The following is a 27,844-nucleotide window of genomic DNA, read 5'->3' as shown; positions in this document are numbered from 1 at the left end:
GTTTCAATATGCATATCATTTTAAAATCTTTGAAAAGACAGGGGTTTTATAGGAAAACCACAACGGTGTTATACTATTATAGGCAAAATATCGAATTTGTCGTATAAGGACGAGACAAAGCTCAATTAAATCCTCTTGACGCAAAGAACAAAACTCGGTGAGCCCTACGGGCCCGAAAAACCATGTTTCAAGGCCCTAAAACAAACCGTTACGGAGATATTGGCACCACACTACCCCTGCTCTAGGAATCGGATAAAGAAATGAACTGCCGTAACCATGGCAACGCCAGCTCCAGGATCCTAGAGCAGTGAGATTATGTATGTACGTTGGGCATAGCTGCCAACCAAAATTGGTACAAATAAGACTTAATATCTGGAAAAAATATACTGTTGTGTAAGGCACTCATAGGACTCCTTTGGGCGGGGATGGAAAGGGGGTGAAGTACGAGTATAAAAATTTTACTATATATAAAAATGGAAGTGTGTGTGTAAATGACACATCTCCTCCTAAACCACTGGTAATGCAAATCTTAAAGGTAAATATTCAGAAACTATCCGGGAAACGCCGGGTACTACAGCTAGTCTAACATAAAACTGTCCACAAATAATCTCCAGTTAAAAATACATTAAAAATGCAAACACGAATAAACATTCACGTTGTGTTATGATCCTTATCATATAAATATCATCTGAAAGTTCGCATATGTTGTGTTGTTTATCAGATTTCAAATGCTGAAGTTGTGTGACTACTGTGTGAGCTTCTTATTCCAAACATCCTTCATTGTCTCTTATTGTTCTTCCGAGTAGTGGTGATTCAGTTTGTCCCTGCTTTTTGACGTAATCATCGTCAAGGCGCGCCCAAATTTAAAAAATATATATCGTCCGTAGTGAAAAATCAGCCTGCCAAGGTAAAGAACCTACACACAAGTAATTCAACTGTATTTTTTACAATACAGTAGATGTCGCTGCCTATGGTCTGTGTTGAGCCTGAGGTGAAATGCTATTTCAGATGAAGACTGGTAGTTGTGTATACAGTATAGTACGAGCTTCAGCTAGTGTTAACGTCTCATATTCAATGAGTATTTTCTAGTTTGACCGAGCCAGAATGGTGGCACTGATTTAGAGTCGACATACACCAGTGCATTCACGCATCGTACAGGTTACCCAAAAGTGCAGAGTCAAAAACTTGGAAAATGGACCGTGAGACGAAGGATGAGACTGACAGACCGACGGTGACAACGCCACGCTAAGATCGGTATATCCACGTAACAGCGCTGAGGAGACCAACTTTGAGTGGTGGTGGTGGTGGTGATTATTGCTTTAAGAGGAAGTACAACAAGGCAACCATCCTCTACTGTATATAACACTAATCAGAGATAAAAACTGGAAGGGATCCGACACTTCAAAAATGAAGAAATCGGCAAAGGAAAGACAAGGACCTTAAAGGACGTGAGAATGAAAGACTCCCTAGGCTTCGAATGCTCTAATAGCGTCGGGGTCGAAAAATAACAAGAGTTGACCAAGGGAGGTTGGATAGGTTAGATGAAAGTGAGGAGTCTGGCACAAGAAAATGGAAGCAACGCCACGACTCAATTAAGGGCCCCATGGTCACCAGTTCACGGTCCCAAGTTGAGAGATCCTGCGGCTCCTTTTAGTCGCTTCTTCCGACAGGTAGGTGATATCGTGGGTGTTATTGAACCCACCCCACCTGCAGGGGGAAGACCAATTTCGACTGCTCAACAATTACGAGATGACATCTTGAGGGTATGTGGGGTTCGTGTATCAGCATAAACTATACACATTCGGCTGCGTAATGCTCATTTAAGGCCATTTCGATCAATTTTACGTGTTTTACTAGAGAATCGCCATAGCATTGAGAGGATAAGGTGAACAATTCAACATCTTCATTAAGGACTGGATGAATGTCGTATTGTCATCATTGCAGATGAAATACGGATATCGCTTCGGCCAGACACACGACGACAAACGTTGTAAATACGTAAAGGAAAGTATCAGCATGTTCAAGAGGTTCATGCGTGTGAAGGTGCTAGCGTAATGTTTTGGGCTGCAATTGTGCGTGGCCCGTCGTACACCTTTGATACCAATTCGTCTCACGTTAACTTCCCAGCAGTATATGGGTGACATTCTTCGACAATTTGTACAACCCTTTCGGGACGAATATGGTGCCAAATTCATTTCCTTCGACGACACCGATCGCCTTCAACAAGGTGCATCAGTGAGCAATTGGCAAGCTAATACTCACCGGACATGAACTGCATGGGACAGGTTGAAAACGGCTGTTTTTTGATCGTCCTCAACCTCATCAGACACTCTCGGACCCCTTTAGAGTTACCTAGAAAGAATGGGATCTCCTTCCTCAAGATGACGCTAATGTACTGATCACAGGCATGCCACTGGGTCTCAAAGACCTGAACAGTGCCAGAGGCGACCACATAGGGTACTGAATCAGAGTGAAGAAGGGACAATCTTCACTAAAAAGTACAAATTGTAACCTTTTCATCATTACTGCTTATTTTCGCTAAATATTCGAAGAAAACCACTTGAATTTGTCAAAGTTTACATTTACAGGCTGTGTGTCTCATTCTGTAATTTTATTATTGCATTGCATCCTTAATATTCCAAACATCTTTTGAGAAGAACGTAATCTTTAAATTTTATGATGAACATTGAAGAGATTAACGCTGAAAAGAGGAACATCTACGTACCTACCATCGAATTTTACAGTGGACTGTACTATTTAGAAGAGATGGAAGTACTGGGTTTAATGGTAAGGTCACGTGGCATTATAAGCAGGTTTTTAATGAATTTCTGCAACAGATTCTTCTTACAGAAGTCCAGAATCAATATTTTGGTAATCGCCACTGTACGAGGATCTTTATCAATTTTAAAATTACATATGTATTCACATTAGTTCGCCTTAATGCCCTACATGTCTTGTTATTTATTTTGTTTCTGTTTCTCAATGTTTAATGCTATAGATTATATATTATGTTATTAATTATTCAAATTTTATTTCGTTATTTTTTATGTCGTTAAACTTTGTAATAGTGGCAATCCAGAATGTCTGAAAAGTGGTTGAGATTTTCAACAAATATACTTAAGCAAGGATAACATATATTTTTTTCTGCCTTTTCATCGCACTGAATTTCAAATTCCCGTCCATTTCTAATTCCGAAGTCAGGTCAAACATTCGGCAGTAAATCGTTTTCGATTCATTGGAATGGTAAAACACGTTTCGTGAATTAATATTACGATCCGTACGAAATGAAGTGTGCGGGCGGATAGTTGATTTAAACTGTAGAGATTTTAAATTGAGGAAGGGTAACCGCACCAGCGGACCTCATATAATGTTCCCGCTGTGGATTTGTGAAATTGCTACTCTGTTACAAACAAGATTGTCCGACCGCTGCCAGCTGTGGAAGCTAAAAGCTTCCTTGATTACGCTTTCATGACCACTTTATGAATCGCACTGTATGGGCGATCAACAGGAACAACAACGCAATGAAACTGACAAGAGAGAAGCAGAAATGCATGAAGAGAGATGGGGATGAATGTTTACGAGGAATAATAATCATGTCAGCATTATAAAAATGTTATTTAAAATAAACAAAGAAATATAAATAATAATATTGGTGTAATTTGATTTTATTGAACTAACTTATACACTTAAAATTTAATCACTTGCAAACGTTCAGTACCGTATTATGTGTAACCTTTAAGTACATCTTCAAAGCACTTACATGCTCTGCCAGTGAAATAATAGAAGTCTTTGAAGAAGTGCACTGTACATCTCTACTGATAGATCCGGTAAACGTGCAGATATCGTTGAGATTGACAGGAAGAGAAACAACGGCGTGGTTACTGATCCAACAATAAGGTTTGAGAGTAACTGTTCACAGACCAAAGATTCTGAAAAGAAGGGAGACTACGAACGTTGTTCGAAGTACTTTGAAGAAAATTATCACATTCAAGCCAGTTGCTGGGAGGTTATTGGGATGCTCTTCGATGCGCAAGGATGTACAAGATCAAAATCAGTTAATACCTTCCCTCGGTTTTGTATTCCTGTTTCGTTTTTAAAAGATATTTGCTTAGATGTTTTACGTAATTCATTGCCCATAGTAAATCATCATTTATGCGGTATATGTAAAGAAAAAGTATTTCTCGTCGGAGATAGCTGTACAACAGGGCAAATTCACAATTAAAAAATATGTAGGCTCATTCTATCCTAAGATAATAGTGCGAAAATTGGAATGACATTGGATGCACTTCGATGCAGTTATCGTACGGTATTCCTTGTTTTAGGGCAGCTATTCCTAGTTGATTTTCTCTCTAATAATAATAATAATAATAATAATAATAATAATAATAATAATAATAATAGCAAAGATGTTATCAACGGAATTCTGTAACAAACAAGTGAGGTCTCGGAAGAAATTATATTTACATCAGTCTAGTTCCAGAGCGACTTTACTGTACAGAAGTGAGAGGTGGTGTTGGTGATTATTGTTTTAAGAGGACGTACAACGAGGCAACTATCCTCTATATAACTAATCAGAGAGAAAAATGGAAGGGATCCGACACTTCAAAAAATGAAGATATCGGCCAGAGGCAGGCAAGGGCCAGGAAGGGCGTGAAAATGAAAGACTTCCTAGGCATCGAGTGCTCTAATACCGTCGGGTTCAGAAAAGAACAAGAGTTGACTAAGGGATGTCGGATTGATAGGTGAAAGTGAGGAGCCTGGCACAAGTAAGTGGAAGAAATGCCGGGACTCAGCTAAAGGCCCCGTGTTCACCAACCCACGCTCCCAAGTTGAGAGCCCCTTTTAGTCGCCTCTTACGACAGGCGGGGGATATCGTGGGTTTTATTCTACCGCCCCCACCAATAGGGGAACAGAAGTGAGAATTGGGTTTATTCAGTATAACTTATTCATAAGATGGAAGTGACAGAAACAGATATGAAAGTAGCGGGAATGTTTGCCAGTGCGACCAGGTAAGAATAAAGAAACAATCGGAGGATGGTACTCAGAATAAGAAGATTAAGTTTCAAATGAACTCGAGGAAGAACCCGTGCATAAAAACTGGCTTCGGTGGTGTATGTTGTGAGGCAAATGGAAGGGGATAGGTTGCCTACCATAATAACGGATCAACCTTGGAGGGTAAGAGAAGCAGATTGATTTCAACATAATAGGTGTGTAAATAAGCGATGCCACCGAGCTAATTGCAAACAAAGGATTGTGGAGGCGTGTAATTCACAGAGGTTTGAACGCTGAAAGACATCTCGATCATGTAGGTGTATTGCAATAACAATGACCCTCTCTTACAGCTAATCAGAGGCCCACCATGTGGAGGCGAATGAGGAGTAATCTGTTCATTTGGAAGGACGTGGGTTCCTGTTCCTTTCCCATTCAAGAACTTAGAAACGTGACTTCCGCTTCAGGAGAGAAAAATGGCCCTGGGGTATACTCTGCATTTAATAGAAATGAGTTCCACAGTAATTCCATATACGGCTGTGTTGTAGGAGTTGCATTAAAGCAGAGGTTATGACATTTCATCGTTGATACTTGATACTCGCTGTATTTTAAACTAAACAGTTGTACTAGTAACAGGCTATCAATATTTTACAGTCTAATATCTTAAAAATTGACAGAGGGTATAGTATAAAATCCGGCACGTCAAAGTCTATAGCGAAATTGATAAGGAATAGTCCTAAGAAGACTGAATCAATGCAGAATAAACAGAAATGAAATACGTACTTACATTATGTATTCATGCATTGGATATGAGTACATAGGTTATCTTGTAATGGCGGTTGGACGGGATTAGTAGTTGTGTAGATACTGGTTTCTTGACCATAAGCTACAGGTGATGGACATTAATGTAGCAAGAATTGTCACTTGCATCAAGTTATTCGAAGAATAAGAGGAAATAATTTGTAATTATCAATTTTAAAATAATAACCTTGGACAAAGTTTTACATATGTGCATACGACTTCGGTGATAGGACCATGTGAGGTTCATTCTGCCTCATAAAATGTGTATATTGAAGAAGAATGCAAAATCCATCCTACAATTTCTTTGTTAGATCACACAGAAGCTACGTACCAACATTGGTAAATATACTGTAGGTTTAAATTTGACCCGCATGGAACACTGAAGGTTACAAAAAAATGTTGTTTTGAGTTAAATGAATTTTAGTTCTAAAACCATTAAAAAGTTTCGTAATGGCCTTTCCAAATCTCTTAAAATTCACCAGCACTATAACTCCTACCCTCCAGCTTCTTCTTGGCTTCCTCCCTGTGTACCTTGAGGATTTTCAGTTTTTTCCTGGCTGTTTCCTTTTGTTGGGTGAATGACCACTGACAGTCAAATTTTCTTCTTTCATCTCTTTGTGTGGCAAGTTTGTTGGGTATTGGTGAAAGTTTATAATTCCTTACAGCCATTTTCATTTCTTGTGTTGCATTACATCCCATGTTGTATTCTGCAACTGCATTAGAAACAGTTATTCCAAGTCTTTTTGAGGACACAAAGGTCTCTTTTGGGCACCTTTTCCATATACATGCATGAAGACTTTCATTGGCATTTTGAGTATCCCCTCTACAACATTTAGACAGAAGTTCTGTTGATGCCAGCGTTTGGTATACAGGCACAATTTTCAGCAGCATTGCTGTTGTGAACTGAACTGACATTTTTTGTGGGTTTTGTCCAGTTACAATACTCTTGTTGTAGAAGTACCATGATTCGGGTCCTTGGGGGCACTTCTTATGCTTAGGATCTTCATATGTGGAGGAGTAATGGTATAGTGCGGCATATATTACTGATTTCATATTATCTACTGGTTGCACATATTTCCTGCCTATAATAATTTGTAAGCTTCACAATAGTTGCTTCTTTCAAACTCCCAGGTCCCCTTCCACCAAGTGTAGTTGTGTAGTTCCTTTTACTTTGCACTCTTTCACCAAATTCCTCAAACCAATCCCCATCCTTTTTACAACATGGTTAATGCATTCTTCTTTCTTCAATTGTACATCAGGTCCATACACTGCTTCATTTGAAAGGTGGAGAAATGTTTTGGCATCCCCATCAGAAAGCACAGGTGTGTAGCGAATGACACATTCTTCCACTGATCTTTTCCATAAAATATCAGCTGAAATACTTCCATTCCTACAGATGATCCCTCATAATTCCTAGAGCATTTCCCACATGCTTTATGACCTTCCAGCCATATATTCTGTAGAATCATCACCCAGTTCATGAGCAGTTACAACACACATGTGACAATATTTAGATAACACATGATAATCTATAACTAATCCACTCAGAATGTCAATCACTATGCCAATGCCATAGCGGGATGTATGGTCATGCTTGTGCCATGTTCCATCAAATGATACAGCAATGTCAAGCACTTGTTTACCTACATTGGATGGTTCTACTTCCTCATGAGTTTTGCGCATAACCTGTCTTGCTGCAGAGACAATTTCCCTTTAACGTTTGCTGTTTCTGCTGCCAAATTGTTCATATGCTTTGTAAAAGTTCTGGAGTCCATGAAATCTAATGTCATATCTATACAAAACTTCTCCATTGTTGTCTGACCTCCCCCAATGCTTAAAAATGCCTCAACAGCTCTCCTATTTACATCAAATGGCCGTCTCTGATCTCTATATGTGGTATTGACTTAGGGCTTGAGAAAGTTTCATTGAAATTAGCATTACAGTTCTTACAAACTACAGATAATTTATGGGCCAGCCCTTGATTACTGCCTATCCCAATGACTAAACGTTTTTCTCCACACTCATCACAAATGACACTGCAAAGCAACTCTCCGAACACTGCTGAATGAACCAATATATTTTTATTATCAACCATAGTTGTTGAAAACTGGGGTTAAGAGTTAAAAGGGGTTAACTTACTTTCACTTTTAGAGGGCAACACAGTGATAATTTCTGCTTCAGAAGTATCTTGAGGTGTGAAAACTGGGTCTGAAGAAACTCTGTTGATTACATCTTCATCACCAGATTTGTGAGGAATTAGAATATCTTCCTTAGTTGAACATACATTGTAAGTTCCGGGCTGAGATTTTATGGCTTCTATTTATTTCTCCATCGATTTTCACTCATAGAAACACACTTCACTGTATTCTTATTCATTCTTCGTTTCGGTTTCCTCCAACTCCGGTAAATTCTATCCATTTTGATATAATATTCACTAAAAATTTCCCACGAATTTGCTTGTAATTCACGAAACTGACCAAAACAAACCCAATAGTAAACAAGGAAGTGCATAGGCCGATGTCAGGCTGTCCACTAACTTATTAAATATATGCATTTGATTACAACTCTCAAACATATTATAATACTACTACTAAAAACACACAGAATTTTTTCAAGTCAAACATGTCCACTAGAATGGATATAATTATAAACATGTTCTAAAATATAAAGTTTTATGTTGACTAAATTGTAGGTTCAAGTAGTTCATAACATAGCCAACAGATGGCAGTATATGTTGCAATATTCAAAAATAATGTCATCTCAATGGTACTGTAAAGAGGGAACAGAAGGGACGCGGATAGCTGAGCATACAGAGGAAAGGAGGTGTGGTGGAGAATTAAATGACCATGCAGAGCCATTTAAAAACGGCCGTAACTACTTCAAAAAGAGTCACAGCGGCACAAAACTACTTTTGTTATGTCGAGGAAGGTTGATATAATTTATTTATACCATAATTCAAATTTCGACAATTTCATCCAATTACCGAAAGAAATGTGTCCGAGGTCCCCTTACCGTTCCCTGCTAATTCCTTGAGAATAGGAAGCCATTTCAAGGAAATTCTGTGCCAGTATCACATAACCTAGCTCTAACATGTATTGATAGAAATTTCACATCACTATATAAATATATAAGCCGGCCCCGCGGTGTAGGGTTAGTGTGCCTGCCTCATACCCGGGGGGCCGAGTTCGATTCCCGGCCAGGCCAGGGATTTTTACTTGGATCTGAGGGCTGGTACTAGGTCCACTCAGCCGACGTGATTACAATTGAGGAGCTATCTGACGTGAGATGGCGGCCCCCGTCTAGAAAGCCAAGAATAACGGCCGAGAGGATTTGTGGTGCTGACTACATGACACCTCGTAATCTGCAGGCCCTCGGGCTGAGCAGCGGTCGCTTGGTAAGCCATGGCCCTTCGGGGCTGTTGCACCATGGGGTTTGGTTTGGATTGGATTTATATAAATATATGATGGTGACATAAGTCCTTTCACATTGAAATACACACAGTAGGATTGATCAGCCTGGGGAGTCTACAACCCGCTCTACAGCAGCGATAGAGTAGTTGCCGCGTCACATTCACGTAGGCAACGAAGATTGAATCAACTGTTCAGTGTGTATCTGTCCGACTCGTTGGCTGAATGGTCAGCATACTGGTCTTCGGTTCAGAGGGTCCCGGGTTCGATTCCCAGCCGGGTCGGGGATTTTAACCTTCATTGGTTAATTCCAATGGCCTGGGGGCTGGATGTTTGTGCTGTCCCCAACATCCCTGCAACTCACCACACATAAAACTATCCTCCACCACAATAACACGCAGTTACCTACACATGGCAGATGCCGCCCACCCTCATCGGAGGGTCTGCCTTACAAGGACTGCACTCGGCTAGTAATAGCCATACGAAATTATTATTAGTGTGTATCTGACTGTCGGTGACCTCGCTTGCATCTACTGCTGATGTATGTTGTATGTTGGGTATTCAGCCCGAAGGCTGGTTTGATTCTCTGCAGCTTCGCCAACAGCTGTCATAAATAGCCTAGGCGTCACTGAAGAGGCATACTAGGGAAATGAGGAGTGAGGTAGTTTCCCGTTGCTTTCCTCGCCGAGCCAGCCGTTGCTATTACATATCAGTCCCACTGAAACGCATGAACCAGCCAACACTATGAGCGATATTTTCACACCATTCATAACAGGGACTGGCTGCATATGGAATGGTATTACTAGCATCACTCATACCTCAGTCACTTTCATATTGTCAAAGCCAAGGATGAGACTGAGACAGGTCAATGAAAGTAACAAATTTGATATAGCCCATACCAGGAGACATAGTGCACTGTAAACACTACAACTCGCCAGCAAGGGCGTACTGCTGATGTATATTTGAATAAATATATTTACGAGGGTTGGATCAAAAGTCAATGCAACTATTTTTTTAACAGATATGTGAACGGTTCACAAACTGTTATTTGTCGCGTTGAAGCTATGCAGACATAGTGTGTATTCATAACAACGGATGGCTCTGTGATTGCTAGTAATAGCACAGAGAGCGCTGTGAAATCAGTTGTATGCGAGATTGAAGTAACCTGTGCTGAGCAGTGCATATACATAAAAATAGCCGTTTTCGGGGGATAAATGCGAGAGAATGTCACAGTGAATTGTGGAAGCCCTTGGAATAACTCCCTCCCATACCGTACAGTAGCGTGGTGGGTAGGAAAGTTTCAGCAAGGACCTGTAGCAACCGGTGATCAGCAACGCTCAAGACAATCTGTCAGTGTGCGAACAGGATCTTGTGGTCAGTGCAATACAACTGACGACGACGCAAAACTACATAAAGCAGAAGGTGAACGACGGCAACTGCGACGCTGGGGATGAGAAGAATTAGAACACGCACCGTACTCTCCTGATCTTTCGCCCTGTGACTTTCATCTCATACGAAAGGTAAAGGACCAGCAATCACAGAGCCATCCGTTGTTATGAATACACACTATGTCTGCCTACGTGGTAGGCGGTTTGCGACACGAGATGACCCGATTCACAGTTGTTGGTGCGGCAAATGGTGACTCAGGTGGTATTCAGTGCCTCCCACGCCGTTGGCAGCGTGTGGTGATCGTTGCATGGGACTACATTGATAACCCTTAGACTCTGTTTTCTCACGTCAACTGTATGTGCGCTGTGCTGTAATGTAGGACGTATTCTTGGCTGTAATTATTTTGCACCATAAAATCAGTATTGCCCTGTACACCACCGTAACAAATACGTGAGGTAGAATGTTGGCGTGTTTTTCAATGTTCACACGTGTAGTTCCCACCTCGTCCTTTCATCTGTATACTGTATGTCGCATTTTCTAACCGGGCTGGTATCTGCAAGAAGGAAAAAAGTCGTAATGACTTTTGCCCCAATCCTTGTATGTTTCCTCTACATGCTTCCCCAGCAGTCGATGTAAATAAAGTTTACTTTGTTAGGTTATCCATATTTCCCATTGCGTTGATGCTCCTGCTCTACTAAACTACATCCTTCTACCCTATTAACATTGGGGAAACCTAAAATTAAACACAGGTCTCGTTCCACTGGATTGGCAACTTGCCCGTCCACCCCGTTAGGTGGGCATGCATAACCTGCAGGCGTCCTAACTGGCGCTACGAACGGACTTCTATCCCCACCACATAGAAATTTGACAAATAGATTATTATTATTATTATTATTATTATTATTATTATTATTATTATTAATTAAACTAATTTCTAGATGGTAGGTTGACTGTCGTGTATTATATTCCATTCAAAAAGTATATTTTAAAGATAAATACACTACTGAAAAGTTTAAAGATTCAATTAAAAATATTGAATTGAAAAGCCTGTCGAACAATGACGAAGGCGTATAATGGTGTATCGACACTTGTAATTTATTAAAACACTTCCGAAAATGTTACTTGCTTCTGTTCGTTGTGCTCTTAATCAAACTCGAGAAAGTGAATCAGAAGTGCTCTCAGAAAATGTAATTACAAATCCGCATTACCATTAAACCTCCTGCTGAAAACAATAGAACAGAATAAAGAAACTTCCTTTTGTAAAAAGAGACTGGCTCCAAAATAATTAACTGAATTTCGCCTTCGTTTCTCTAGAAATTAAATCATCAGGTGAGTTAGATTCCATTAGCCTTCCAACATCTTCGTTTTCATACACCGTAATTATGTTGTCCGTGGGAAGCCTTAGCTGTAGTGCGAGTGAATTCCATCGAGGCAGTCATAATCTTCCTTTTCGCCATGGATCATTGTAGTGTCATGAAGGCTAATCTGTGAAGAGGTGGAGGTCAGTCATATACTGAGGGAGGTTGAAATACTACACGCAGAATTATTTCACTCAGGCATCCATTTCAAATTACTTAAGAAACGTTTAATATATCGACATTTCACTTTCGCTTTCCGTCATGGTACCGAGGGTCTCATAATCAGACGTGCAATACTTTTCTTGGGTGTCAATAATTGCTGAGATAACGGTACTAACTTTGCTTTTTTTATGTTGAAACCATTTTCTTAGCAGGCAACGTAGGAATCTCAAACTACGAATAACGTAAAATTAAGTAATTGAAGGGCCAAAGGACCCGGAAATGTTTCAAATTATAAATCGTGGATAGCTCTATCAAAGTAAAAATAATAAATTTCGAAATTCCCTTCCGGCCTAAATGCAGTTCCGGAAAACAGCCTAAAATAGTTCGTTTCTTCACTCATATTCTTTTTTATTCCAATCTTAGCCAAATTAACTTATTTACACAATTATTTCTGTAATGTGTTCCCTGATTCAATACAGTCAGGAGATTTTTGTTTTTTGAAAAATGTACACACCGGATGTAGTTATAAGAGCTCTGCATTGACTCACATTAGCGCTCGTAGTGGTAGAAAAAGGCAAACTGCTAATCTAATCGACCGGATAATGATGATTAAGAACTTTTTTAGGAATAACTTAGGAAGATATTCTTAATAATAATGTTATTAGCTTTATGTCCCACTAACTACTTTTACGGTTTTCGGAGACTCCGTGGTGCCGGAATTTAGTCCCTCGGGAGTTCTTTTACGTGCCAGTAAATCTACCGACACGAGGCTGTCGTATTTGAGCACCTTCAAATACCATTAGACTGAGCCAGGATCGAACCTACCAAGTTGGCAATATATTCCTATACTGTATTACATTTTATTTACCTAAAATTCGCAGCTCATATTCCTAAGATGTTTTCAACATTGAGTTACTTGTCTGAAGGGATAGAACGGTGGATATTTCTTCTTTAGTTTTGGCCTACGTTAATTCGAATTCAGCCTCATCTATTACTGTGCTCTATCCTCGTCCACTACTCCTTCATCCTTTCAATCTGCTACCTCCTCTCTTCTTCTGACAATGACGCTTGGGTACGGGATTTGACTGTTTTTTGAAAAATCTTCATGGACATAATCCTCGACTTGTAAGCATCCCTGTTTCTGACTTCCGTTCCTTATAATCCCACTTATTCCAGGTCCTTCTTCACCTCCTGATACCAGCGCGCTGTAGTTTTCCTGATCTCTAAAAATCTTATCTTATTGGTCAGTCTTCCCGAATTCATTCCAAAGATATGTTTGAAGAACTTGGCTCTCCTCTTCCGGATGGTATCTGAGATATTTCCAATATTTAGAGGATAGTTTCCTTTCTTTTTGTATTATCCATCCTCTGTTCCTTTCGGTCCCAGTATCTTCGTCAGAATCTTTCTCTCCACCAGTTCCAACTTCTTGACCAATTCTTTTTTCATAAGGTTCAAACGTTCAGCTGTATATAAAGGCTCCATGTGTCTGGTAGTGTCTCAGTTTTGCATTGATCCAGATATTATTCTTGTTGTAAGTGTTCATTGTTAGTGTATACACCAAGGTTTATTTTTAGTATATATACCAAGTTCATCTTGTTGATTCTCGATAACAGTGCCTCTATTTCTGACAAGTTATTGTCTATCCACTCTCCCAGATATTTGAATTTCTGCACTTTCTGAACTACACCATTTTTTACCTAGTCATAAATTTACGGACATTACAAATACAGCGTTGTGATTATTTTGAAATTCGAACAAGTATTCCCAAGAAAAGTGAAGTGTATTAAAACTTGCTTCATTTGTCAGCTCGATTAGCGCTACGTATGGAACATGACCTAGCTGTTGATATTCAAAGTTCCTTCACCAAGGTACCCATTCTACTGTGGGCATAAATATACTATAATAAAATGTATCAGTTAACATAGTTTGTATTGTCGTAGGTAACAGGTAAGAGGATGTGCGATGGGTTTCGTTCCTCGACTGACCACACTTGCTAAGCTCTTGTTCTTTTTTGAACCGATGGTATCACGTATGTGTGACCTAAGGAGTCTTCCATTTTCAAGCACTTCGTGGTCATTCTCTTTCCTTTATTCATTCTGCGACGAATAAATGCTCTATATTTTCCCTTCTGATTAGTGTTAAGAGTGGCTGGTTGCGTAGTTGTACTACTTGTACTTTCTCGTAAAACAATAAGCACTTCAATTACCACCATTACTCTCAGACGTTCAGTGCAATGTTAATTACTGCCCCGCTTGTTAGGCCTTTTTCTGGTTCTTTATTCCTGATTATCTTTACTTCTCTTCCACCTTCCCTCTACCTTAGTGGGGATGCGGTTACGGTTGTCACACATGTGCATCTGGGCAATTTTTACAGCAGCATGTCCTAACTCGATTTTATAGAAATACTTCGAATTCTCTTTCTCGAGTTTGATTAAGAATACAACAAAGAGAAGCAAGTAACATTTACGGAAGTGTTTTAATGAATTAAGTGCCGATAAACCATTGTAAGCCTTCGTCATTGTTCGGCAGGCTTTTAAATTCATTATCTTTAAATGAACTGTTCAGTAGTGTATTTATTTTTAAAATATACTTTCTTAATGTAATGTAATACATGACAGTCAACCTACCATCTAGAAATTAGTTTAATTAATAATAGACCATTTGTTAAACTTCTATGTGGTGGGGATAGAAGTCCGTTCGTAGCGCCATGTAGGACGCCTGTAAGGTATGCATGCCCACCTAACGGGGTGGACGAACAAGTTGCCGTCGTAACTCCTAGCCAATCCAGTGGAACGACACCTGCGTTTAATTTTAGGTTTTCCCAGTGTTAATAGGGTAGAAGGATGTAGTTTAGTAGAGCAGGAGCATCAATGCAATTGGAATTATGGATAATCTAACAAAGTAAACTTTATTTAAATCGACTGCTGGGTAAACAAGTAGAAGGAAACATACGAGGTTTGGGGCAAAAGTATTTTGCACCATAAAACCAGTATTGCCCTGTACACCACCGTAACGAAAACGTGAGCTACAATGCTGGCGTGTTTTTCAATGTTCACACGTGTAGTTCCCACCTCGTCCTTTCATCTGTATATGTCGCATTTTCTAACCGGGCTGGCGTCTACAAGAAGGATGTCTTTTCTCCAAGCACGTTTTATCTTACTGTATGTCTTACAGCTGAAAGTAAATCTTACTTCAGGAGCATCCGATGAAGAGGGTAAGCTATTTCTACCATGTTTGTTGTGTACGGAACTTATTTTATTCACGCATGTTAGATATTGTAACCTTGCTTAAAGAGCTCTTGGGGTTCCGTGGCATGCACAGCGTATCAGTATAATAAAATACATGGAAGGACAAGGGAAGAACACTTCAAAACCCCTGAATATTATGCACATTCTCCTCCAAACTCGTTGTAGTGGCTACAGCGAAAATTGCAATCTAATATATTGATACTGTTCATAAAAGTCCGCCTCTTGTTTGAAAGAATAACGTGTTGTCTTACAATTAATTTGTAATTGTGTGAATTTTGCTTAATATTGAAAATATACCTGTAAAAGACAAAATAAATCAAAATCCGGCTCAGTATGACTGACACTAGTTGCAGAGACAAAAAGTTAAGCACAGAATTATATGCACTGTAGCTTGCCAATTCCATTGCATACTTGTACTTTAATCATCCGGGATAGAAATGTATGCCTTAATTTTTGCCTAATTCATAATGTTACTGTTTTTTCGGTGACAGAACGAAATGACCCTATAATTAAAGCAATGAGTTATTTCATAATTCCAATATGATTCATAACGTGATTAGTGTGCGAGTAAGTGAGCGAGTGATCGGTATTCGCATTAAAGATATATTTGAAAAACGTTCTCTCACCCTACGCTCTTATTCCAGGAAAAGGAGTTATTGAATACTTCAGTTTCTTCTCATTATTCATTATTATTTGAATAACAGAAATACTTGCATATAAGAAAAAGTTTTAAGAAATCACGATTAGGATGTGTCCGGTGTTTCCTAATCTAGTGGCATAACAATTAACTACAATAGCAGCCAGTAATATTTCACTTTGAAGCACTGGCCATTTTGTCCACCTTATCACCACCTCTTAGGAGTTAACATTTTTTAAACAACGATTCCTTGCTGTTACTGTGAGAGGGGAACCACTATGCCATTTTCACTTTAACCGGTTTGATATCGCATTAATTATATAGATGAATTGCTTAACATTGTAACCTACGTTCTTGTCCCAGGAAGAGTAGTTACGCTCACTATTCATTACTATTACAAAATTCTGTTACTGTTAAGTCTCTGAAGACAGATGAGGACACTGGAATCACTAGAACCTTATATGTGCCCTTTCTCTGTTAATATGTTCCAATTACATATTGTCCTTAAATCTCCAGTCATATATACCTTTCCCGTCGAGACGATTTTAGAAAGTTCCTTGAATTAAACTTGCTGATTCTAACTGTTTTTACTGTCTGTCCTTGACCATTCTTCTGATGCTACTAAGTGAAAGTACTTTGTTGCTTCCTGAAAGATGGTCTCGTGTTTTTTGCTGTGTTAGAGAAAACTCAACATGATTCTATCATTACATTTTTATTTAGTGACAGGTTCATCCGAAGATTAAGGAATTTTACTTTCGAACATAATTATTTGTAAAATTAGTATATAAAAATAAGTCTGATCTAATAATGCAATAACAGATAATATAATGATTTCTCTAAGTTCCTCGTAGTCCATAAACTTAATTATTATTGTTACTATATTATTTAAATAACTGCTCTATACATATCCATAATCACTGGTGTTTTAACTGGATAATTTTAAGACCAACAGCTATAATATTCAAATTTTAAGCAAAACTATCAGATTATATATTATATGGTCATAATCAAAAGCCTTAAATAAACGGTTAGAGTTATATTTAAATGAATATAATGACCAGTAACGTAATAACCATGAAACTACCAATTAATAAACCTATTATGAAGCGTAATTTCATTAGCCTTCCATATGACTATTTAATCCACGCGACACTATTCGCAATAAATTAAAATTATTACCATACATCTTCTATGAGTGAATAAATAACATAAATAGTTCATGATATAGAAGAATTATTTTGTTTTCCTTAAATAATCTCTTATTTATAATAAAATAAATTATAATAATAAAAATATTTTTGTTACAGCGCGGACGGCAACTACGAAGTGAGATATAAGTCCAACGTGTTGATCTACCCTAACGGGGAGGTGTTGTGGGTACCGCCCGCTATCTACCAGGTAAAGTAATATTTTTTGTCTAAATAAAAAAAAAATATTTCAAACTAATATATAATTTCCATTTCCCCACTTACATTCGCGTAAAACCTTAATAATGAATAAAATCAGTCTGCCTTAAAAATATTTCTCACCTTAAACAGTGCCTACCTTCTTAAAACATATCGACTTAACAATGTCCTAGAAAATTATACCAATAATGACGAAGCACACTCTCAATGATTAACTGACACAAAGGCTATCCAAATTTTAACTAAACAGCCATGAAGTACTATCCGGTTTATTTGATACCTGTAGCTTCCAGTGTATAGTGGTTACTGTTACCTTTTTCTGTACAGTATACAGGGTGTGACGAAAAGAACATCCACCTCAGTTTCTCTAGATCTATTAAAGATATCGACGCCCTGTTTTAATTTTCCTAAACTATATTTAAGGGGATCGTGGAAACACCTTTACTCCTATTTCTGTGGGATTATTAATAACGTATAAATTGGTATCAATTCTTCTCATTTTAAATAGGTTTGATTTACCAGTGCAGCATTGTTAATTACACATATTAAGCAGTTTAATTCCTTTCAACTATGACTATTCCCTTCGAAGTAAGTCAGCATTCCAAACTATGCTACTTCAAACATATGTTGGATGTTACTAAGAAGAGGTGACAGGTGGTAGTGGTGGTTGTGATTGTTATTTCTGTTTTAAGAGGAAATAAAACTAGGCAACCATCCTATATACAACACTAATCAGAGATAAAGGTTGGGAGGGGTTTCCAACACTTCGAGAAATGAAGATATCGGATAAAGAAAGACAAGGACCGCAAAGGGAGTGAAAATGAAAGACTCAATAGCCCTCAAATTCTCTAATAGTGTCGGAGTCGGAAAAGAACAAGCGTTTACCAAGGGAGGTAGGGTAGGATTGATGAAAGTGGGGAGCCTGACACAAGTAATGACAGGTCCCGGCTAAGGGCCCCGTGGTTTCTAACCCATGCTCTCAAAGTTCAGAGCCCCTGGGACCACTTTTAATCCCCTCTTACGACAGGCAGAGGATACCATGGGTGTTATTCTACCGCCACCATCCACAGCGGGGGACACCTTGAACTTCACTATGTTACATAGTTTATATACTCTTTCTATGCAGGTCTTATCGAAAGCTCTAAATGTCTCTATGCTGTCATTGAACCACAACAGAACAAATAATGTTCTTGTTTGAATTAATGTTCCGCGCATACAAATACTGCATACATTTTATAACTTTCTCCTTTTTCCAATTAGCCACCGTCACAATGAACTTGTTATGATAGTGTAATGTATTGTACATGGTTTAAATCCAGTGGTATTATGAATCTGACTACAGTCGTCTCCAAGTGGATAAAAAATTACATGATTACCAATACATCGTAACTCATACCCGCCCTCCCAACCTACTGCTTCTGTGTAACAACTCAAGTACGCGCCACATTTGGAGGAGCATAGTTTAGAGTGGCGCTATCTTAAATACAGTAATCACCACTTAAGGACACCCAGAAAGGAACATTAAGTATATTACATATTGACCTGAAGAGGAATCGAAATCTTAACTATACTTATACATTTTAACATTAATCACACTTCCTTCAAAAAAATAAATATAAATAAACTTATTCTTCTGAAAGTAGAATGTAACATTAATAAAAACAGCCAAACGAAGCAACTGATTATAAAATGTAATACGATAAACAAGTACACTGCTGAATTTGTCTAATTTAACACTGCTTTGCTGGTGGATGAAATCTGTATAGTTCTATTTAAAGACCCAAAGTTGATATCTATAAACCTACTGAAAAGGGGAACAGGTTATTTTATGAGTCTCTTAATACAATTTAATAATGTGAAAAGAGAATATCGGTAACTTTAACGGGTCTGAGTTTTAAGATATTTGAGATGAATTCACAGTTTATAAAACTATTCTGTGCATTCGTTCTTCTGTTAAAGAAAAAACTATTATTGGCTTTATGGATCTACAAACACTTAACACACGCCTTCTCGTGTATAACCCATTTCGTTTTCTTGAGGGATAATATAATCTACTTCATACTTATGATGAAAAGGAAATGAAATATTTACCTGACTGGAGTTGCCTAACAAGTTGTTTTACAGAGGCTATTTCATAATTAATGACAAATGAGAGGAGCACAATGAAGGTAATAGCCAACACATATTCGCCGCGCTTCCCTCATCCCCTCTTACAGTGGTAGTATGAGTTATTACTCTGCGGATCAACAGTGATAACACGTGTTTCCACACACAGGACGCTCTATCTTTATGGTTGTTGTTCTTTATTTCAGTAATTATTAGTAGTTATCGTTCTTTTCTCTCCGTAAACATTCATTTAGTGTTATTTCAGTGTGTTCTATGTCTTCTTATTTATTTTATTTCAGTATTTCTTTTCTTGTATTTGTCGTGAACTTTATTTTATTGTATTTGAGTATATGTTTTGTATGAGTGTCAATGTTAGTGATGTTACTGTACCTACATTCAAAGGAAGTAAAGGAGCGGTGTCACTCTGTATAGAAACCCTGTTGTAAAAATAGGGAACAGACTCACGTCACTCACATACCTAACACAAGCATTCCGAAGCAAATGATGTATTCTCAGTTGAATCGTGGACAACGCCATCAGGGAGATCAATAAAAACTATGCAAGAACGTTCTAAAGTTCTGAAGAAGCGCCAAATTGATGTCTGTAACTTAGATAATGTGGCATTTGATCGGCTGATGTGGTGAGATATTGTACACGACGGTCGTCGACATTCTGAGCAACAGCAATGAATCCACGAGTTTCACAAAAAGAGTTACAGAAAAGAACGAGAAAATCAGAGAGGAAATGACGGACAGGTTGTACAAGGACAAAAAGCTTTGGTAGATTTTGGTGGACCGGCATTGCCATAAAGCAAGGCTTCTCAAACTCCTAAAATCTCACGCGTGCAAACCGAAGTGCAGAGGTTCTGTGCATCGGTCCAACTCGGCTCGTTTCGGACCAGAGTTTTGTCACGGGGCAACTCGGCTAAGCTCGGCTCACGTCTGCTCGGATGCTGGAGCGCTGATGAGCAAGTGAGGAAGAGGGAGATCGGCGAAGCGAGTGGGGCAGGCGTAGGAAAAGATGGAGACAGCGCTATTGCTCAAAATCGAGTTTTTTTTTTTTTTTTGCAAGTTGCTTTACGTCGCACCGACACAGATAGGTCTTATGGCGACTATGGGACAGGAAAGGGCTAGGAGTTGGAAGGAACCAGCCGTGGCCTTAATTAAGGTACAGCCCCAGCATTTGCCTGGTGTGAAATTGGGAAACCACGGAAAACCATCGTCAGGGCTGCCGACAGTGGGGTCCGAACCCACTATCTCCCGAATACTGGATACTGGCCGCACTTAAGCGACTCCAGCAATCGAGCTCGGTAAAATCGACGAGTGAGTGTCTGCACTATGGTCAACCTAGCGAAGTCGTATTTTGTACACTGCACCGCAAACACACTGAGAGGCTGAGAGCTTGTGGTTTCACTTGAAACACCAGACATATCATCATAGATTGCTCGAACCATGCCAGTTAAGCGTTCAGGGCAACAAATGTGTCTTAACACTGCCCACAGAGCAGGTCACGGGACAGAATCAAAGGCGTTTTCCATACCACAAAACGCTAAGTAGAGAGGTAAGAAATGTATCGAAGTTCTAACCACATCAAATCAATCATTTTAATGAAAGAATAAAACTCATATTTTCATATAAATGTGAATTTAGTATCCAAATAATTAATTACATACAATGCAATACTGTTTTAAGTTACAGAAGAGGTGAATTCCTTATTTAAAGGAGCCGAGAGCTGACTCGAAATGGCTTATCCCATTGCCATATACTGTATACAATACCACTTCTCCATCCGTCGAGAAGACATCCTCACGAATTTCTATGATCCACTTACTAAAATTTGCATTTAATTCATATTTCTTCAGCTTCGCTTACTTCTGACTTAACTGTAGAGCACCAGGCAAAAGAATGATTTAATACCGCCACGCAGCGTGACCCTCATCGCAGTCAGTGATCGGGAGATCACATAATTTTATTTTTATTTGTTTTTAGAATTTTCTTTACATCGCACCAACACACATAGGTCTTATGGTGACGATGGGATTGGAAAGGCCTAGAAGTGGGAAGGAAGCAGCCGCGGCCTTAATTAAGGTACAGCCCCAGCTTCTGAGCAAAGAATATTTCACCAGATGGTGGTGGTGATAATTGTTAAGAAGAAGTACAACTAACCAACCATTCCCTACTAATATTAATCAGAGGGGAAAAATGGAAGAAATGAAGGTTTCATCTAAAGAAAGACAACGACCACGAAGGGCGTGAAAATGTAAGAAGACATAGGCCTAGTAAACTTGATACCGTCGGGGTCGGAAAAGAACAAGAGTTGACCAAGTGAGGTCGGATAGGAGAGATGGAAGTGAGGAGCCTGGCACAAGTAATTGGAAGCAATACCAGGACTCAGCTATGGGATACGATGTCGCCAACCCACGCTCCCATGTTCAGAGACCCTGGGACATCGATTAGTTGCCTCTTACGGCAGGCAGGGAAAACTGTGGGTGTTATTCTACCACCCCCACCCACTGGAGGAGATATTTCACCATATTTATAATCTACATCATTTGCTTTAAATATATCTGAGCACCGGAGGTATAAGGTATTATGTCCATTTTTTTTTTGATACTGAGGTTTTGATAGCCTATATGCGTACTATTTCTGCACAAATTCCGGGGTGGAAAACCCTATCCCCAACGCAAGCGACCTAGCTACTTTGGGGTAAAAGACATCAAGTCTAATATACTCGAAAACCAATTACAGAAATAATCAAAATTTTTGAAAAGGGTATTAAAATGTCAACAAATATTTGCATTACTATATAAAAGAAATCTACGAAAGTTTTATTTAAAAAGCGGACAGGTGAAAAAGAACGCTGAAAAACAGTATTTTATGATATTTCTGACTCGAATGAATGAATGAATAAATAAATAAATAAATAAATAAGTAAATAAATAAATAAATAAATAAACCGTTCTTAATCGATAAATACTTTTCTTCGTATTCTTATGTCGTTATTTGTTAATTTTGTGACAGATTTGGTGGATTTTGTCTCGTTCTCTAGATCATCTTCCGGCAGTAATTAAGTAATGCAAATACGTACGCCGATGATCAGTTATAAAATTAGCTGTTCAGTTTTAAGTTTACACACCAGTTTCTCCTGCACAATTCCTGGGAGGTAAAGAGAAGTGAACAATGAAATACGTTATATCTTCCAGACAAAGAAACCTTCTATTTCACCTACATAATTTCTGCAATTCGGACTGTATATTTTTCCTATTTGAAACAAATGCACAGAGGTCAAGACGCTTTGAACTTACTGTAGTCTCACCCTAATCGCTATTCTTTACGCAAACATGGGTTGTATTAGAAAATCGGTTGTTGGATGAAGAAGGAAGTTGAAGAAGTTTCCTAAGTACACGTTCTACAGCAGACGCTAATGAATTTCCGAAAGAGTTGAAGTGGAAAATTTCACGGCCTGTGCATAATGGCTTCTGTTAAATCAGGAGGCTCGTTCCCATTCTCGGCGTAACGAACTGTTTGTGAATTTCTGACATCACAGCGGCAATTAGAGAGAGACAGGCTTCTTGGTTTAGAAGGAGAGATTTATATTATAGTTCTACTTAACCAAGCACTATTCCTGTCTGTCTCTTCCCTTAAGAGTGTGCCAACTCAGTGACAATCGGGAAGCAAAATAAATGGTTTCAATTCACTTAATTTTAACAACTACGATGGTACAAAGTAACAGAATTGACCTTACATTTCCATGACTGCAGTTTTGTTCTCAGTTACAGTAATAGCATTTATTCATTTTTTGGATCACTATACTTTACTGTGCCAGCCCCGTGGTGTAGGGGTAGCGTGCTTGCCTCTCACCCGGAGGCCCCGGGTTCGATTCCCGGCCAAGTCAGGGATTTTTACCTGGACCTGAGGGCTGGTTCGAGGTCCACTCAGCCTACGTGATTAGAATTGCGGAGCTATCTGACGGTGAGATAGCGGTCCCGGTCTAGAAAGCCAAGAATAACGGCCGAGAGGATCCGTCGTGCTGACCACACGACACCTCGTAATCTGCAGGCCTTCGGGCTGAGCAGCGGTCGCTTGGTAGGGCAAGGCCCTTCAAGGGCTGTAGTGCCATTAATAAAAATAAAAAAGACTTTACTGTACCCGCCTATAGTACCCGCCACTATGACGGGAGGCTCTGTCAGAGTGACCCACCCACTGACCCATTGTATTCCTCATATAGTGGCATTAATCGCAAGAAACGTCGACTCATGGTGTTCTTCTGTGATGGTACTAATCACAGGCAAACTCATAGTTCTAATGTCATCATCCCTTGGTCGTACCTTTTAGTGCCTCCTACGACAGGCAGGTGGTATCATGGGTGTATTCTTCGTCTGCGTCCCCCACTCAAAAGGGGTAAAAAGTAACAGAATTGACCTTATATTTCCATGACTGCAACTTTGTTCTTTGTAAGAAAGAGAATATTTACTAGACTCGAGGCCGTATAAGTAAGAACTTTGGTGACATCCTGGATGGCCATTCTGAGTAGTTATTTTCGGCATTCACCCTTACAGTCAGGTTGATGCTTTATTTTCGCTGCCAAAAGCAGTGGAAACAAGATGGATATCGGCACATAAATCGTCATATCGTAACACTCGGAAAGCTGCTATTAATTTGTGTTTCTTTTTTTTACAATTTGTTTTACGTTACAACAACGCAGACAGATCTTATGGCGATGAAGGGGTTGGGAAAATATTAGGAGTGGGAACGTGGCCTTAATTGACGACTTAAAGCTGACAGGTTATTATTATTATTATTATTATTATTATTATTATTATTATTATTATTATTATTATCATAGACTGCGTAGTGGGGGGGTAATAAAGCCGTGTTTGGTTTACCCGGAAGTATGAGTTTCATTCCCCTTCAGAAAGTCGTACAATTTAGAAATGACTAATAATAATAATGTTATTGGCTAAGGGCAGAATTACGTGAGCGCCCACTGAAATAATGCTGAAACTTAGCATAACATTTCCCACAATATCTATTATAACATGAAAGATAGAAATGCACCAATTTTACCATGTCAAGTCAAAGTCCTTCTGATTGTAATGGATTGCAATTTATAGCATTTAGACTGTAGTTTCTTGTAAGGAATTTTTTGAATATAAGAAATTTTTCAAGGTCTTATTGAAACATGTCGTCATGTTGGTACGCATTACTACTGAAGTACTGGTACCATGCTTCCAAATTATCACAAGAGATTCATAGATGCATGAAAGTCTTGAAACTCTAGAATTTTAATATTTGATAAATATTTATGTCTTCAGTTATAAATTACAATTTTATTTTAAAATATTGTAACTTTTAGTAACAAAGAAAGGTTTATAAAAAACACCATTTAGAAGCAACATTAAAAATTCTAGAGTTTTAGTATCGCAGTACAGTCATACATGAGTGTGTAAAATTTCATATCTCTAGTTAGAATAGTTTAGGAGCAATGTGTACCAACATGACATGTTTCAATAAGAAAATGAAAAATTTTTCATATTCAAAAAATTGATTACAAGAAACTAGAAGTCTAAATACTACAAATTGCAATCCATTAGAAACAGAAGGGATTTGACTTGACATAGTAAAATTGGTGCATTTCTATCTTACATTTTATAATAGATATTGTGAGAAGTGTTATGGTAAGTTTCAGCATTATTTCAGTGAGCTCTCACGTATTTCAGCCCTTTATGTCCCACTAATTACTTTTAAGAAACGATTCTGACACTTCTGAAGAATAGTATAGCCATGGGGCTCACTCGGTCTGCAACTCAAATAAGCACCAGATTATCATGATGATGATAATGCTTGTTTTTAAAGGGGCCTAACATCTAGGTCATCGACCCCAAGATGGAACAAATTACATGAAAATTAAAATTTTAAAATGTATTCACTGACTAGAATTTAAAACAAATGAAGAAACATGATTATGAATTTAAAATAATCAGTGGATCTAATTCGCAATGCCTTAATTTCTGATAAATGAAAAATGAAAACCTACAAACTGTTTTCCGGTCATGACCGGATCGGGAATGGAATGAATGAAGCTCCTATCTTGCGGGGAGGATAGGAATTGTGCCGGCTGCCGAAGCCTGTCGCACTCCTCTGAGGCAATGATTAATGACTGACACATGAAATGAAATGAAATGATAGTGGAGAGTGTTGCTGGAATGAAAGATGACACGGAAAACCGGAGTACCCGGAGGAAAACCGGTCCCGCCTGCGTTTTGTCCAGCACAAATCTCACATAGAGTGACCGGGATTTGAACCACGGAACCCAGCGGTGAGAGACCGACGCGCTGCCGTCTCAGTCACAGAGGCTACTTTCTGATAAAATGATAGAAAATATAGATTACAGTGGAATAAGTCATTGCCCTTGTAACCCAATAGGGTATACATAATACAAAAATGATGATGATAATAATAATTAGGCTAAGGCAAGATCCCAATATATCGACAACACCGAGTAGTTTCTGAATCGGTAGGTTAAGGTATTCACGCCATCCAGTGATGCCAGATTAAAAATAGAGGGCGTGGTAATAATGGTGATTTCCTAGTACCAAGATAATTGTATTCACGACGAACTAACAAATAGCGCAGTGGATACCGTGCGTAAGAGCATTAGAAAAATCCGGAAATGTCAAGTGAAATGAGGAACATGGCGGGTGAAGAATAGAAAAGAAAGCATAATAAACTTTGGAGACAGATGTATTGAAACAAACAAACCAAACCTCTTACAAATTTTCACAAAAGAAGAAGAATATACAAGTGTGGTACTTTCCCAACCAGTAATACTAAAATTCGGATTTTTATACAAAATAAAATCTACCAAAAGGAAAGAGAGCAAATGAGGAAGAACAAAGCAGGAACGGAAAGGAACAAACAGGAAGAAGGAAAAATACGCCTATCTGTTGAGAAATCAAGAGTAACAAGAAATATAAAGAAAAAGATATACACAATTACAAGATCAGGATACAACAGCGAAAAATCTTCGAAGTAAATTCCAAATATATAAATCAGAACTGCATCAGTTACCATCAGTTACCAGTCAGTCACCGCACAACTTATTATGCAGGCCGAAATCACAATACTATTCGATAAAGCTCTTGCAAGACAGTCACATTCAAAGCTAACCAACTGTAAACATGAATGGCGAAGCACTGTTTACGCATGAGCGCGTATAGGACTCGCCAAGTTCCAGATACCGCACACGCACAGCTCGAAAGAGAGTTGCAACCAAGTTCTTCAATGGAAACATTAAATAGTTTGAAAGTGGGTGGAATCTTGGTCTGGAAATGCCATGCTCCCTATTAAAATTTTAAAAGAAAATAGTTCCTGGTGAAGCTAGAAATTTAACAGAAAATAAATTATTAGTTTGTCATACCTCATCTTGATATTCGTAGTACAGCCGCAAAAACGACACTCATGGGCACAAGTCCCTAAGGACGGAGACGACGTTTGGTGTTGTACCCTCCACACAGGAGAAAGGCCAGGTATATACGGTAGAGTAGAGGGGAAATAATGAGGAGAAATACGTCTGGAAGATTCCAGATGTTACGGGAGCATGCGCAACAAACCAAACAGTGTCGTAAGACGTCAGCAGGCAAGAAGGTAGTCAGTAGAGATGGATACAGCTGAAGTCCGTGCAAAGTATGTGATGTCCAAATAAATATTCACTGAAGTATTGAAGTCCCAGTTGCAGAGTAAAATACTGTGTATTATCAAGATGAGGGTGAGTCCATATTAGAAGTACATGGGAAATTTCGTTGCAGTAGATGCCGGTGAAGTGACGAGTCCGTTACACCCTGAAGTACAGTTATATCTATAATTCAAGTTGGAAGTTAAAATAACACATTAAAATACACAATCACAAACTAAAACAGAGCCAATGGAATAAGAATATGATGATGATGATGATGATGATGATGATGATGATTTTGATACTTGTTATTTAAAGGGGCCTAACATCGAGGTGATCGGCCCCTAATGGTACGAAATTAAATGACAACAAAAAGTTCAAAAAATCCACTGACCAAAATAAATTAAAATGTCATGAAAAATGAATGGATGGACATGAAGCCAAAAAACATTGGATCCGACTCAAAAACGGTCATAAATATTTTTATTACTGACTCATAAAGCACAATCCTGAATCGAGTATGCTTGATGTCTAAAGGGGTCCAAAAACCAGGTCTAAGGCCCCTCAGGATAGTACATGTCGCGAGTAAAGTAGAACTATGATATTTCTCAAGCTGCGGTACTAATCAAAGGTAGCGTAAACTCACGGTGCTCCAAACATTAAGGTAC

The 27,844-nt window shown here is 38.7% G+C and overlaps 1 protein-coding gene across 1 annotated transcript in view; it reads left to right on the top strand.

Annotated features, from left to right (window-relative positions):
• nAChRbeta1 (nicotinic acetylcholine receptor beta1) overlaps nt 1–27,844 on the top strand; it is a 933,151-nt gene that overhangs the window by 792,690 nt on the left and 112,617 nt on the right. The window contains exon 5 of the mRNA XM_067146256.2: nt 17,298–17,388. Within this exon, the coding sequence (XP_067002357.1) occupies nt 17,298–17,388 (91 nt within the window). The remainder of the gene's footprint in view (nt 1–17,297; nt 17,389–27,844) is intronic.

This window comes from Anabrus simplex, chromosome 4, assembly GCF_040414725.1.
Source record: "Anabrus simplex isolate iqAnaSimp1 chromosome 4, ASM4041472v1, whole genome shotgun sequence".
Lineage (NCBI taxonomy): Eukaryota > Metazoa > Arthropoda > Insecta > Orthoptera > Tettigoniidae > Anabrus > Anabrus simplex.
This window is presented reverse-complemented; position numbering and strand designations above follow the sequence as displayed.